The following is a 13,549-nucleotide window of genomic DNA, read 5'->3' on the forward strand; positions in this document are numbered from 1 at the left end:
CAAAGTAGAAAAGGCTTGTTTACTCTGTGAAAGTGAGCCGAAGACCTAAAGCATTAGTTGGACTCCGTGATGCTTTCTGTGTGCTGTGAGCTCGTTGTATGAGTATTGGAAATGTTGAATGCCCAACTGTTACCGTGCAAATATAATCTCACTTTTGTGTCCTGTACTTAGATACAAGAGCGTGTGTAGGAGCAGTGAGTGCAGTAAAATATTTTGGCTCCGGCACTGCAACAGTATTTTTGAGTGCAGGATAAATATTGCCATGTGAGAGCATTGAGGTTTTTCTCAGTAAGATGCAGAGCACGCTGCAGCATGTTAATCACTTCTCTGCGGATAGCTGAAATGGAAACAGCAGAAGTGGCCGTAGCAGTTTCCAGGCCTTTCACACCTCAAGTGGGATGTCTGGAGAGCTTGCTGGAAAAAAAATAGCTTTCACAAGAAAGAGTCTCGCACTCGCTACTGATAATACGCCTGTTATCACTTTGAGGCCTTGCATGGTATCTGCTACTGATAAGTCTGCCAAGCAGCAACGACAGAGTGATGTTCCTTTTACAGAACAATGGGCAGCAGCTGGGACTATGATCTTACCTAGCTAAATGTTTGCAGAGGACAAACTTTCCCACGGTAGGATTGTTATGGTGCTTAATTGCATTGTGAAAATAGCAAAGTGGATGGCTTGAGCTGAGCTTTCTTACACTTAAGATATGATTTCTATTACATATAGGCTCAGACTCTTTCTTAGTCAGCTCACGTTGTCCCTTCCTACTTTTAATCTTCTTCATTTCTGTAGTGCCTTGTGTGTTAGTTTCTTTCTTTTTTTCATGAACTTACCAGAATTTTTCTGAATCACCAAAGAACAAATTCTGACCCTGGTGCACTTGCCTCTGGGAGTGTGTCTGGGTGAGGTGGGGTCGTGACAGAAAGAGAAAGAGGTATGGGTACTGATAAAGTGTAAGCATGCACCCAGCTTTGCAATATGACTGCTAGAAAGACTGACTGAAGTTGAGCTTAATATCCACTATATAATCTTTTTTCTCACACCACAGAGGGCTGGAAAGGCAGACCACAGCTGCTGAACAGCAAGTAAAATTTGAAAGACAAAGTGTACCTGGTGTGAGCGTTCTCTGTCCACACAGCTTGGATTACTACCCTCAATAGAATGAAGAGATCAAAACTGAATTTTCTTTTCTAAGTCAGCAAAGTGTTTTTTTTCAATTTTCAGTTAATATCAAGAATGATGGATTCAGGGACTGTGTCTGCTGTTACCTTACTAAGCTCTTGTTCTTGCCTGTTTTCTCCAATGTTACTTTGAATGTTTCAAAAGCCACAGGTGCTGCATTTTTTAAAGAGATGATGAGACTGAGGAGATCTGTAAAACTGTCTGGAAGTCTGGCTTCTGACAGGGCATTGGGCATAGGGAAGGGAAGAGTCACTGTGGCTGGGCAGTGGTTTCCCTCTTTGGCTGACAGCACTGGCATGGCTTCATGTTGCAGCTGAACAGGTTCCAGTCTGCAGTTTGAGGCGGGATGAATCCTTCTTCACAAGGGCTGCAGGAACTGTCCAGCCCAATGGGCCAGGAGCATTGCAGGGTAGAGGCCCCATGGATTGTGTGTCTGTAGGCAGAAAGTTTGAGAAAGGAAGGGCTGACCTATTTTGGCTCAGCGATCCGTGACAGAGCGGGGAGGCTCTGCTCATCTGCCTCCCTTTTACTTGTTGTTAGCAACTGTTTTCATTGGTACCCGAGACATTACTTTTGCTGGTTGTACCAGCAACATCTCCTGTATCTCAGTTGAAGTAGGTGCTATAGCAACTAGTGAGCTGCCATTTTGGCAAAATTGCACGTAGGAGACTGCGTGGTCTTTAAGCAACTGGCTTACCCCCAGTAACAGTGCTTCTAGCTGGGGCTGTTTCTGGTGGGGAGAAGGCTAAGTGGAAACACAGCAGCTGGAAATGACATCCTGAGTGGCCATCAGTGTGAGAAGGTGGTTTGGCAGAGGCATAGGTATGGAGAGGAATTTATGTGGGTCAAAGCAGCAGAGCCTCTTATGCGTTGCAGATTTGATTTGTGCTCCACAAATTTTCAGTATTGAGTATCTAAAAATAAACCTTTTTGCCATTTCCTATGCACTGCTGAGGCTTTGAACTTGATTATCTAATTACCATGAATATAATTTGCTCATTACACATTTGTAATTACATGAAGTTTCACTTACATACTTGAGCTTATACAGAGCTTTAGTCTATTTCTGCAGAAACATTTGACCGAATTCATGATCTGAAATTTGCTTTCTGTTCCTTTTTCCTCATGTTTCCTTTTCATCCAGAGTCCATTACATAACTCATTCTTAGAAGGAAAAATCTTCCATCTTTCCATCCTGGAAGATGGTTTGCTTTAACCACAGCTGTAAGCTAGGAGCTTTTCAATGCTTTTCAGCGAGCTCACCTTGCTGTCAGAAGGCTGGATCTAATCTCCAGTTTACGCTGGTTAATTCTGGGATAGAGTCCTTTCTTAGAAGCTGCTGTTGATTACCACAGAGTGCTTATAGGGTTGCTATCCAGCAACAAAGCAGTGGAAAATCCCTGTTGGTGTTATCTCTGGCCTTGCTGACCCTCTCCTGCGGGGCATCCAGGCACATCTGTTGCTGGGCAGCTGTGGCAGCACAGCCCCACCACCTGCAGCAGGACCTGGCCCACGCAGGGGATAAGCCCTGTAAGCGAGGGTGCCGCAAATGTCTGTCAGGCTGCGGAGCCCTAGGGCCTGATAACGGGTGTCGAGGGGGTTATGCAAAGTTTAACTTCGGCTGCCGGGGTGCTGGTAAGGCTGGAGGGGGGATATTGCCGGCCTTCTAGGAATGAATGTCTGTCACACACGCCTCTTGAAGAAGTAAGGCAATAGCTGTTTTATCAGTCAGGTGTCAGCATAATGTCTTCTGTGGAGGATCAGAGGTGGGGAACCAGCTGGGAAGGCCGCTGAAGGCAGTGTGCGAAGCCTGGCGCTCCAGACTACACAGCTTTAGCGGCTCCTCCCGGTGGAGGTGAAGCACTTCCCTGGCTGTCTGGAAAATTGGCAGCAACGAGGTGGTTGTGTTTTAACTCTGAAGAGGGTTTGCAAAGACAGTCCAATTCCTCTTTATTGGGTGCTGGAAGAATGCAAAAGCAACCCAGTGCTACTCCGTGTGTCGGGGAGACACGATGTGATGTGACCTCTCTAGGATCTGCCATGCTTTTCAGTGTCTTTCAGCCTTCTTTTCTCCTGAGCCCAGCTTTCAGTTGAGGAGGTTGGTAACTAGTGAGGACAGTTCTAGAATCGTATGGCTTGTTTGATAATTTGGAAGTTTTAGTGTGGATCTGTGTTCTGTAATCCACCTGCTTCTTCTGCTTGAAGCTTCTGATAAGTCAGACACAAGATCACAGTTGCAATCACTTAGACATTCCCTTTTAATAATTCCCCTCCTGTTATCAGATCTGGACATATTATCAGTAGTGCTCAGAAGCCAAAATGGTAAATGCATCAAAATGGATGAACTTCAGTTTAATGCCTTGAGGACAGTTATGACTCGCTTGTTTTGTCAGCAGAAATACCACCTTGTAGATCACTGGGTGGGATTAACTCTAATGTATTTATGTGTAACAGTTTAGTCATGTTTGCTGTAGAATTAGAATTTGGTATTTCATGACTGTTTTAAAGTTTCTTTGATGTGGTCTTTACTTAATTCCTTTGAAAAATGAGCAGGGAAAAACATGATGACAGTCGTAGTGATTGGGCTGTACAGGCTGAGGTCAGAGTGTGTTATATTTCACATTCTGTACTTAGGTTGCAGCACAGAGCTTGGGAGGTCAAATCCTGCCCTCCTTTTCTGCACTCCCAAGCTGAGACATGGGTTCTCCTAACATCACCGTTTTGCAAAACCAAATTTAGGGCTAGAACTGTGCCACAAACTTGAAAAGCAAAACTGCTAGTCAGGAATTCATTTGATGTGATGCGAACGGAAAGGCCTGCCCAGAGCTAAGGAAGCCTCTGTGGTCTTGAGGGCTCCTAAGTGTGAGACTGTCTACCCAGACAGGTTTGTTCTCCTGTATGTGTTAAGCTTGAGGTTTTGTTCTTACATTACTGGTAAGTTAAACCCTTGTTCCTTTTATATGATTTAAAAAAAAACTCAACAAAGCAGTGCTGTTTTCCACAGTATTCTTCAACTGAAATTTAAGTCTCATAGGAAACAAACAAACAAACAAACAATCCATAACACAAACCAGGGGTGGGTTCTTTCCAAGTAGAAAAGATATTCTGTGGAAATGTGGTTTTAGACCTGTTCTGAAGGGATGATAAATCTTACAGAGCAATCATATCTTAACTTCCTAAAGCTGTCCAGTAACAAGGAAGTTGTAGACATTTATATTGATCAATAAAATGCTGCAGGACAGGTAACCATAAGAATCATGTTTTCTTATTTATGCAAAGACTTAAAATTTAATTCAGAGTTTAGTTCCTCGCTCTAAAGACAAACCTAACTTTGACAAAAAGAATGCCAAGGACATTAGTTCAGTCTCGAGCAGGTGCAGAAAGAGGGTTTACCTATCTAGGATCTCAAGTGAAGTTACTTTATAACAGAAAGTGGGGAGAGAAGGATTGTAGAGAGTGGGAATCCAGGATTGTAGCAGATTGTATGTCTGACTGCAAACAACTGAAGAACTGTTCCTGCCACATGATACACTTTTTGCTCTATGAAAGAGAGCAGGCATCACTGGAATAATGTCCAAGTCACCTTTGTATTGTGTGAAGTATAGTTACATGCATGTAGTTAGGAAAGGAAATGAGGTGGGAAAGAAAAAGAGGATGGGATAGAAAAGGTGAAAATCTGTCATCATTCTCAGGACTAGGTTAAAAAAAAGTTGTTGTGGTTTGTTTTTTTTTTTTAATCAGGATGATTTGTATCCGTTAGATAAGATTTTTTAAAATTGTAAACAAACTCAGGAAATGGTTTCTTTTTTCACCCTGGGTTTTCAGACATAGTTTTGAGTAACTAGTTTTTATTTTCAGTAAACTTAGAAGTAGAACAAGCTTTTCCAAAAGCTGTTTTCTCCTGCCTGAGAAAAAAGGAGGGATGCAATTTTCTTTTATGTAATCTGAAGGTATATCTTCTCTCTGTGATATGTATGCGTAATGGAAAGGTGAAGTGCCGATGCTGTGGACTTCACGTAGACACAGCTTTATTTGTACCTTGTCTACAGGGTTGAGTAGGGGCATCAGTGATAGCCTTGATACACCTAACAATTAGAAGTGGAAGGAACTATTTGAAGATAGAATCTGGAAATGGGGAAAAGTGGGATGAACACAAATCTTTGCAGTTGCTTCAGAGAAGTGCAGTGGATCGTTTGAGATGTGACCTCTGGATGTTTCCACATGCGATACAGCAATCGGAGTGCCGCAATCATGTGAAAACCACCTAGTAAGGCACTGCTTTCAGATGCAGCCATCTTTTTGGAGGTGAATTTTCCCAGACAGAAGATGTATTTATGCAAAAATAAATGTGCTTTGTTTCTTGTGTTTTCCTTGAATATATTATATATAAGGTGTTTAAGTATTTGGTGGTGCTGGGGTTTTGCTTGTTTGTTCAGTGTTTCTTTTTTCCTTCTCTTTAGAGAAACTAGGAAAAAGTGATTAAAATAAAACCAACTACTTTACCACTTTATCACTGTTTTTTAGAAAAATATTTAGCTTACATGAGAAGGCTGAGAGAATTGGGCTTGTTCAGCCTGGAGAAGAGAAGGCTCCGGGGAGACCTTATAGCACCTTCCAGTGCCTGAAGGGGCTACAGTGAAGCCGGGAGGACCTTTTTACAAGAGCCTGTAGTGACAGGACAGAGGACCTGTTTACAAGAGCCTGTAGTGACAGGACAAGGGGTAGCGGGCTTAAATTGAAAGTGGGGAGGTTTAGGTTGCACATCAGGAAGAAGTTCTTCCCGGAGAGGGTGTGAGGCAGTGGAACAGGTTACGCAGAGAAGCTGTGGATGCCCCATCCCTGGAAGTGTTCAAGGCCAGGCTGGATGAGGCTTTGAGCAACCTGGTCTAGTGGAAGGTGTCCCTGCCCATGGCAGGGGGGTTGGAACTGGATGGTCTTTAAGGTCCCTTCCAACCCAAACCACTCTGTGATTGTATGAACAGTAGTCCATCAACTTCCATCTGTGTTTTAAATTCTTTGCTGTGTTGTAATGATGGCTTTTCCTTGCTTGGGAAGTTTGTTTGTGAAACCAAGCCTGTGTTGTTTCTTGATTATTTCCTGCATAAAGATTTAGCAGTTTGGCATTGGCTTCCCAACTTTGACTGTCTTTGGATTTCAGTGGCTAAGGGGAAGTGACATTTATTTTTTTCAAAGTATGAAAAACATATTTTATATTTGAGTGGTAAGGTAGAGGGGGAGGTGAATTGAGTCTGGAAATTCTTTCTGACAGTTTGAGACTGGAAGGAAGAGGAGGAGGTATACTTCAGAGAACAAAAAAAACCAGATCATGTGGCACAGCCAATCCTTCCTGAAGCTTACAAGTATCCTCCTACTACTGGGTAGTGTTTGCCAATAGTGTTTGGTGGACTTATATTAGTGGTGCTCATGCTGCTGAAAATCATCTCTGCGCAGGGGTGATGGTGTTAACAGAAAAAAATATGTTCAGAATGAGTGTTTATTACTGCATTTTGGGATTTTCATTCTTAAAGGGTTAAAGAAAAGGTAACTCAAAGAGTGGTCTGGGGAATTTCCGAACTTGTATCATGTCAGGGAAACTGATGAATCAAGAGACTATCATTTCATTTAAGCCACTCACATTTACAAGCATGTCTTTTTTGAAGGAACTTATGCTTTGCTGATCTCTGAATACTCTAAGTATGCTTTCCATAACGGAAGGTAAAGCAGAGCCAGATAGTCTAATTCATTTGAATGTCAGTGCCTTCAGCAAAGTCTCTTGCTGTTAGGAAACCAAAATTGTCCTTTAGTGAAGTAATTTATACGTTTAGATCGGTGCTGTATAAGCATCTGTATAGCTTTAAAATTTTTCCTGAACATTGGACTGGACATGAGCACATCAAATTGAAAGTGAATTTTTCACCCATCCTTGGGCCAGTTCCTGTTGATATTATCATTGATGACTGGGATGGGGAAGGACAGAGCAGGACAGTGTTTGCAGATGGTACCGAGTGACAACTACAGTTTTGGAGGATGTGATTAGAATGTAGAACATTCCTGATGAACTGCAGGAGTGAAGCAGTGTGAAGAAGATGAAGCTGAATAGAAAGAACTGCAGAGCACTACCATAGAGGAGGGAAAATAAATGCACAAATAGAAAATAGAGAAGAACTAGCCGGGTATCAGTGAAAAGTCTGTAGAGAAATGGTTGGGATAGTGATACCCCATAAACACAGTCAGTGTTCACAATGTTGGACACCTTTTGTTTAGTTTTTTTTTCAGAAACTAATTCTGCTCAGTGCTGATGAGAACCCAGCTTGTGTACCATGTCCACTTTCTGGGCCCTCTGTTTCAAAAATAACATAATCAACTGAGATTCAATAAGAGATTTAGCCAATGAAATCTTGAAGGGTTTAATTTATTTAACCTGAGATGGAGAGGACAGGGATATACAGCTTTCTACATGTAAATTTGGAAAATAAGTGCATTTTTACTAATATAGATGAAAGAAGATTTAATCTAATCATTAAGGAAAACTTCAAAGTATATCACTGACTGATATCTGGGGATGTGATGGAACCTTTGTTACCAGAAGTTTTTGAAAACATTTTAGAAAAATGTAAAAAATGCTGCCAAGCATAGTCTAACTTCATTGTACCTTGGAGCAAAAGATAAGTATCTTGAAGTGTCTTCACTTACAGCCCTTTTCAGATCAGAGCATAAGGAGAAAGGCAAGGTATTGGGTCTGAAAAGAGCCAAGATACAGAATGTAGGAATATGTGATGGTCTTTTGCCAAGCTGAAAATAAATTATAGAGGTTACATTACATTTACTATTGATCTAGGACGGTGAGTTGGCAAACCTTCCCCAGGAAGTGGAATATAAAACTAGTAAAGGCCAGAGCAGATCTCATGAGGGTTCTAACCCCCAGGGTTAAGTTAATTGATAGTGCTATAGTAAATTAAAATTATGGTTTATAATTATGGGCTAATGCACACTACAAGGCATAATTTTTTATCACTTCCACTGTAACCATGCACAAAACTATGTGCAGTGTTCAGTAGGGATAACCAGAAAAAAAAAGAAGAAAAATTAGTAAGCATTTGAATGTTTTGAATTATAATACTGAATGCCATCATATAATCCAGCAGTACAGCCTCAGCTAAATGACCATGTTTAGTTTTGTTCACACTTAAAAAATAAGCAAAAGTAAATGAAAATCATTATAGCCATAGAAACATTCTCCTAGCCAGAGTGCTTGGCCATAAGCTTCTCAAATGAAAAAAGAAAATCAGAGTGGATGTGCTGGAAGAGTACAAAATAATAAACATCTTGAAAGAAAGAAAAAGAAAAAACAAACTGGATATTCCTTTTTAAGCTTTCTCTTAACACAAGAACAAAGACAGAAACCTAAGCCTTTCTGGTTTTTTGTAAGTATACAACCATCAGTTTGGGTTCAGAATAACTGTTACAGAGGTATTCATCTTTCCTTTCTAATCTTTCTTTCTTCCTCAAATTCCCTTCTCAAATGGCACACATGGAACAGCCGAATTGCTGGGTACTTTCTGTAGCCTGGCTGGGATCTTTGATGTGAATTTCTGTATGCAATTTTGTATCTGGATTTTAAGACTCTTTCCATTTGTTCCCATGCAAGAATTCCCAGAATACCTTTTTTCCTACAGTTTTTCATCATTTTGTGTCTTAATGCCCTATCTGGCATTCACAAGTGTGGTCTTGCCTTTTTCATAGCGGCTCAGAAAGTTGCAGCTGGGATTAAGCCTTTGAACCTTTCACCCCCTTTGAATCTTTCTATTGGTTTCCATTCCCAGTCACATCAAACGCTCGGCCGATTTGGTTTCAAGGGCCGCCACCATTTACTGTCTGAATGTGTGATTTTTCTTGTGCTAGCAAAATGCTGACTGCTGTTCTCCAGTAAAGCAGTGGTGGCATCTTTTGTCTTCACCCTCTTTGTATTTTCAAATGAATATTGTTTGTAAAGATTTTCACCGGCTTCAAACATCTTGAGGTTCTCCTTTAATACAATGCCTAGAGAGAAATGCGGAATGATGGAAAATCTTGGATTCTATCATGATGGACAATATTCTGTCATCATTTCCTCACAATGAACAATATTTTGTCATCACTTCCTTACGTGTTCCTCTTTATTTTCTGTGTCCATTTGTCCTCCCTCCCTGCCATTAGCCTGGGTAGCTCTTGAGCTCCCTTTCTCCTCTCTGTTGGCCCAGTGTGTGTCACCCAGGAGACCCTCTATCCCTCTGTGGCTCACTTCTTGGTGCTCCAGACTACAAATACAATAATGACTGGGTATCCTTTTCATACAGTGAGGCTGAGGGATCAGTAGCTGCAGATTATCGCTATGGCCAAGCTTTTGGGGAGTCTAGAAATGTTGTATTTATGTTGCATAGTAAGAGTGCCTAGAGTTGTGGGGTTTTTAAGTAGAAAAAAAGAGAAGAGGGAGACAAACCTTGTTCTTCAGGGTATAAGTTGACCAACTGATGGGAAGAAGTGCACTTTTGGAGACGGATGTGTGTCAGCTTCTTATTGCACAGTGCTTTGCAGTGTTATCTGAAACGGAGATTGGTGAGAACTTAACTGAAAAACATTGGAGAAGGCTCCAGCTCTGAGTCCCACATTTTCCTCTTCTGGAATTCAGAAAGGACTTCGCTTGGAGTCAATCCCGATGGTCATGCTCTGGAGCCTTGGGACAGGACCTTAACACTTGGCAATAAGGAGTCAGTTAATTTCATTATACTGCGAAGCAAAATTGTGTTTTAAAATGTCAAAAATAGGTAGGAAATTGCTATTTGCAGTTAGTGCTACTTCAAGCATCTGTTACCGGTTACTTCTGGAAATACGTAACTGGGTTAGGTGGATCATTGATCTGATCAGTCACAGCCGTTTGTGTATTCCCGTCAAAAAACCTGTTGTTGTTCCAGAAGAATTCTTATTAATTATTGGAAGGGCGTTAAAAAAATGGCATAGGTTGAGACGAGGAAGCTAGTTCTTGATTTGCTTTGAAGGCAGTCTGCTGTCTTGCCTAATAAGCTTTTAATGGTGGAATGGTTAAATTGGGAAAGAGGCCAAGAACAAAGGGAAGAGAACGTAACATCCCTCCTTCTAGGGCTCACGGTTCATAGTGTGCTGGGGCTGGCAGGTCCCAGTAACGCAGCTGTTACATCCCGTTAATGAAAGTGCTGTTAAGTTAAAAGCGATTTTCATGAACCGTTCCATTTTATTCCAATCCATAATTCTGCAAACTGTTGTAGCATTTTTCAGTCTGATGTCTTCCCTGCTACTTTCTGCTTCTTAATGAAGGGTAATTTTCAAACACTGTGTGTTGTAAAGCAACATATTGTAGAAGATCAGTGTAACTAAGGAGGTCGTGGGGCTTTATCATTTTAGCTGATTTAAATATGTTGGAAGACTATCTGTCCTGTATTAGGTGTGTAGGAACATAACACTGCCTAGGCGATAGAAATCATCTGCACGCTCTCTTTTTCTCTCTCTCACTCTCATATTTGTTAGGATTAGTATTAAATTCCCCCAGTTGTATTTAGTAATGCTTGTGATTCCTTTGTGCTTTGTGACTGAAAAGTCATCATAACTGGTGCCTAATCTGCAGCTTTGATTTTGGTTCTCACTCTAATCACATTTTGAACATTCACTGGCACACTTTGAACGGTCCTTAAAAAGTTGTTTTTTCACTACAGATCTGAATTTTAAAGTTAAAAACAAATTGTTGAAAGCTGCTGAAATGGCAGTCTATCTAATTAGTTCTTCTTTTCCTCCGCCTTATCTGCCCACAAAGGAGAGGACATGTCCCAGTTCAGTCATGCAGCTGGCTGAAAGCCTGAAACAGTTCCCAAGCTGAGCTTTGAGCTTCCACTCTTCCGTTGCTTGGGGACTGCCTCCGTGCTTTTTGTTTCTATTTTGGTCCAGGTAGAATTTGAAAGGAAGGTGTCCCTAGGAGTAGTGACACGTGTATTGCTTAAACTGGGACAAGTTTAGGGAGGCCAAGTCACTGTATTTGTAGATCTGTGCTGCCGCTGGCAACTCGCTTATCCTCCTGTGCCTCAATTCCTACTTCTGGAAGTGGAGCTACTTTGCTAACATAAATGAAATCTCATGCCTCTTCCTCAAGGCACTTTGAATTTTTTTGGCAAGGCATCTATCTGTGTACAGTGGTGATGGTAATTCCGTCGGTTAAGCCTTTTGGGTGTTGCAGTCATGGGCAATCTGAAGGGAGCTCTGTTGCTCTGATATGATGAGTGAGAGTGAACTCAGGAATACAGTGTGGAGGAAAATCTTGATAGTTTTATCACAGTTATTAAACGAACCTTGTATTGAAGACCTTGATGCAAAACACCTTCCTACTTTGTTTTCTATCATTAAAGAAGCCTGTCTCCTCTCTACAGAGAAGAAAAATCTTAATGACTTCAGTAGGGAAACAGCCCAGAAAGCTGAATGTTTGAGTCCCCCTATGTTTCTCTAAACATGGATTTTGCTTACAGCTCTGAAACCGCTGAGAACACAGGTAGAAAAGCAGATCTCCACGGTGCCCTAGAACCTGCTACCTGACATATTTTATTTAGATGCTTGCTGGCTGTGAAGGCCTATGCAAGCTTCTCATTCTTGACTGAAGCCCTCATCTATATATCTCATTTACTCAGAGCTTCCACTGACCATTTAATGTGGGAGAAAGCTCACCACATGTGTTAGCAGGCCATGAGCATGCTAGAACCTAGATACTCGCTTTGTGTTATTCTCATCTACTAGATTTATGCAGTGCTAAAACATCCTGCAATTTAAATACCTCTTAATAGAAGGATTTAATGACCAGGTGTCAAATCCTGGTGTTGTTATTCATTACAGGGTATTCTTCTACGGTTAATTCTCTTCTCAATAAATGTTCAGGAATTTGTAGTTTCTCACAAATTGTTGTAGAGGACAGGCATTTACATCCTATAAAAACAGTGATTTCATGAAATTCACTCACACAGAGTACTGTACTTGGCTGACATAATCATAGAACCATAGAACGGTTTGGGTTGGAAGGGACCTTAAAGACCATCTAGTTCCAACCCCCCTGCCATGGGCAGGGACACCTTCCACTAGACCAGGTTGCTCAAAGCCACATCCAGCCTGGCCTTGAAGACATCCAGGGATGGGGCATCCACAGCTTCTCTGGGCAACCTGTTCCAGTGCCTCACCACCCAACAGTAAATATAACGTGCAGCTTCAAAATGGCCCCATGTTGTAGGCACAGACAGATCTAAAATACACATTCAGTGGAAAATCAGTGGTTCTTGTTCTCTGATGTTCAGTGTTTTGTTTTACAGTGTCATTCAGTCTTTGAGGATGCATTCTGGAGAGAATAAAGCAATCAGTACAATCAGAAATAACGTGTTTGTGCATTAGAACCTTAGAAGCAGTAGGTCATTTTGCACTAATGTGTTTTTCCCATAGAAGACTTGAACTTTTGTGCTGGTTTTATGGCAATGTTTATTATCATCCTGCATTGTTTCCAGCTTAAAGTAGGACCTCTACTCTGGTTAACACTGAATAAAAAACAAGTAAAACATGTAGCCTGTTCTCTCAATTGATTACTGTTTAAGCATCAGTATTCAGTGGAACTTCATTAAAAATAACAAATCTTGGTCTTGCAGCAACTGGGTGTTTTGCAGTTGGTCTGAGAAAAGCAAAGGCTTCACTAATTTTTTCATAGAGATTCTTTTCAACAGCTGCATGGAATTTAGTTGTTTGAAATCAACGTGTCACTTTAAGTGGAGTATGTGAACTCAGCTCTGCCCTCTGCTTCCTCTCACAGCATTACATGAACACTTTTTTTGGTTTGAAAATAAGTGGTATATTGGTATAAATACCTTCCAGTTGTAGATGCTGCTTTCTGAAATTAAATGCTGTCTTTTGTGTGTTTCTTCAGGGCTAGCTGGAAAGATTATAAATGCCATCATCAATGAAGGATTTCAGATATCAGCTTTACAGATGGTAAGTTTCCTTTTGGGTATGTTTTTCTGATAAACAGAAGTTGGCTAAGTGGTGTATGTGCTTCACAGCAGTGCACAGGTGTCTTTCTGCAATATAAACCCCCCGTGCAGACTGCGTAGCAGTGTTTTGGCATCAGCATTGTCCTTGTGATATTTGTGTTTTATTATTTGATAGATCAGCTGATCTGTTTCTCCTTGCTGGGTGACCTTGAGCCAAGACACTTTACCTCCCTGTATCTCAGTTTCCCTATAGTTAGAAGTGGGATAATGAGTAATTTCAGATATCTTCATAAAACATACTAGCTAAGATTAGAGACACGATTGTTAATATAGAATCACAGAATGGTTT

The 13,549-nt window shown here is 41.1% G+C and overlaps 1 protein-coding gene across 1 annotated transcript in view; it reads left to right on the top strand.

Annotated features, from left to right (window-relative positions):
* Positions 1-13,201, top strand: part of NME7 (NME/NM23 family member 7) — a gene marked incomplete at both ends in the record, with an annotated part of 31,826 nt that extends 18,625 nt beyond the window's left edge. Inside the window, one exon of the mRNA XM_010147339.1 lies at positions 13,137-13,201. Within this exon, the coding sequence (XP_010145641.1) occupies positions 13,137-13,201 (65 nt within the window). The remainder of the gene's footprint in view (positions 1-13,136) is intronic.
* Between the last annotated feature and the right edge of the window lie 348 nt (positions 13,202-13,549).

Source organism: Eurypyga helias, unplaced genomic scaffold (genome assembly GCF_000690775.1).
Source record: "Eurypyga helias isolate BGI_N326 unplaced genomic scaffold, ASM69077v1 scaffold24572, whole genome shotgun sequence".
In the NCBI taxonomy this organism is placed as follows: domain Eukaryota; kingdom Metazoa; phylum Chordata; class Aves; order Eurypygiformes; family Eurypygidae; genus Eurypyga; species Eurypyga helias.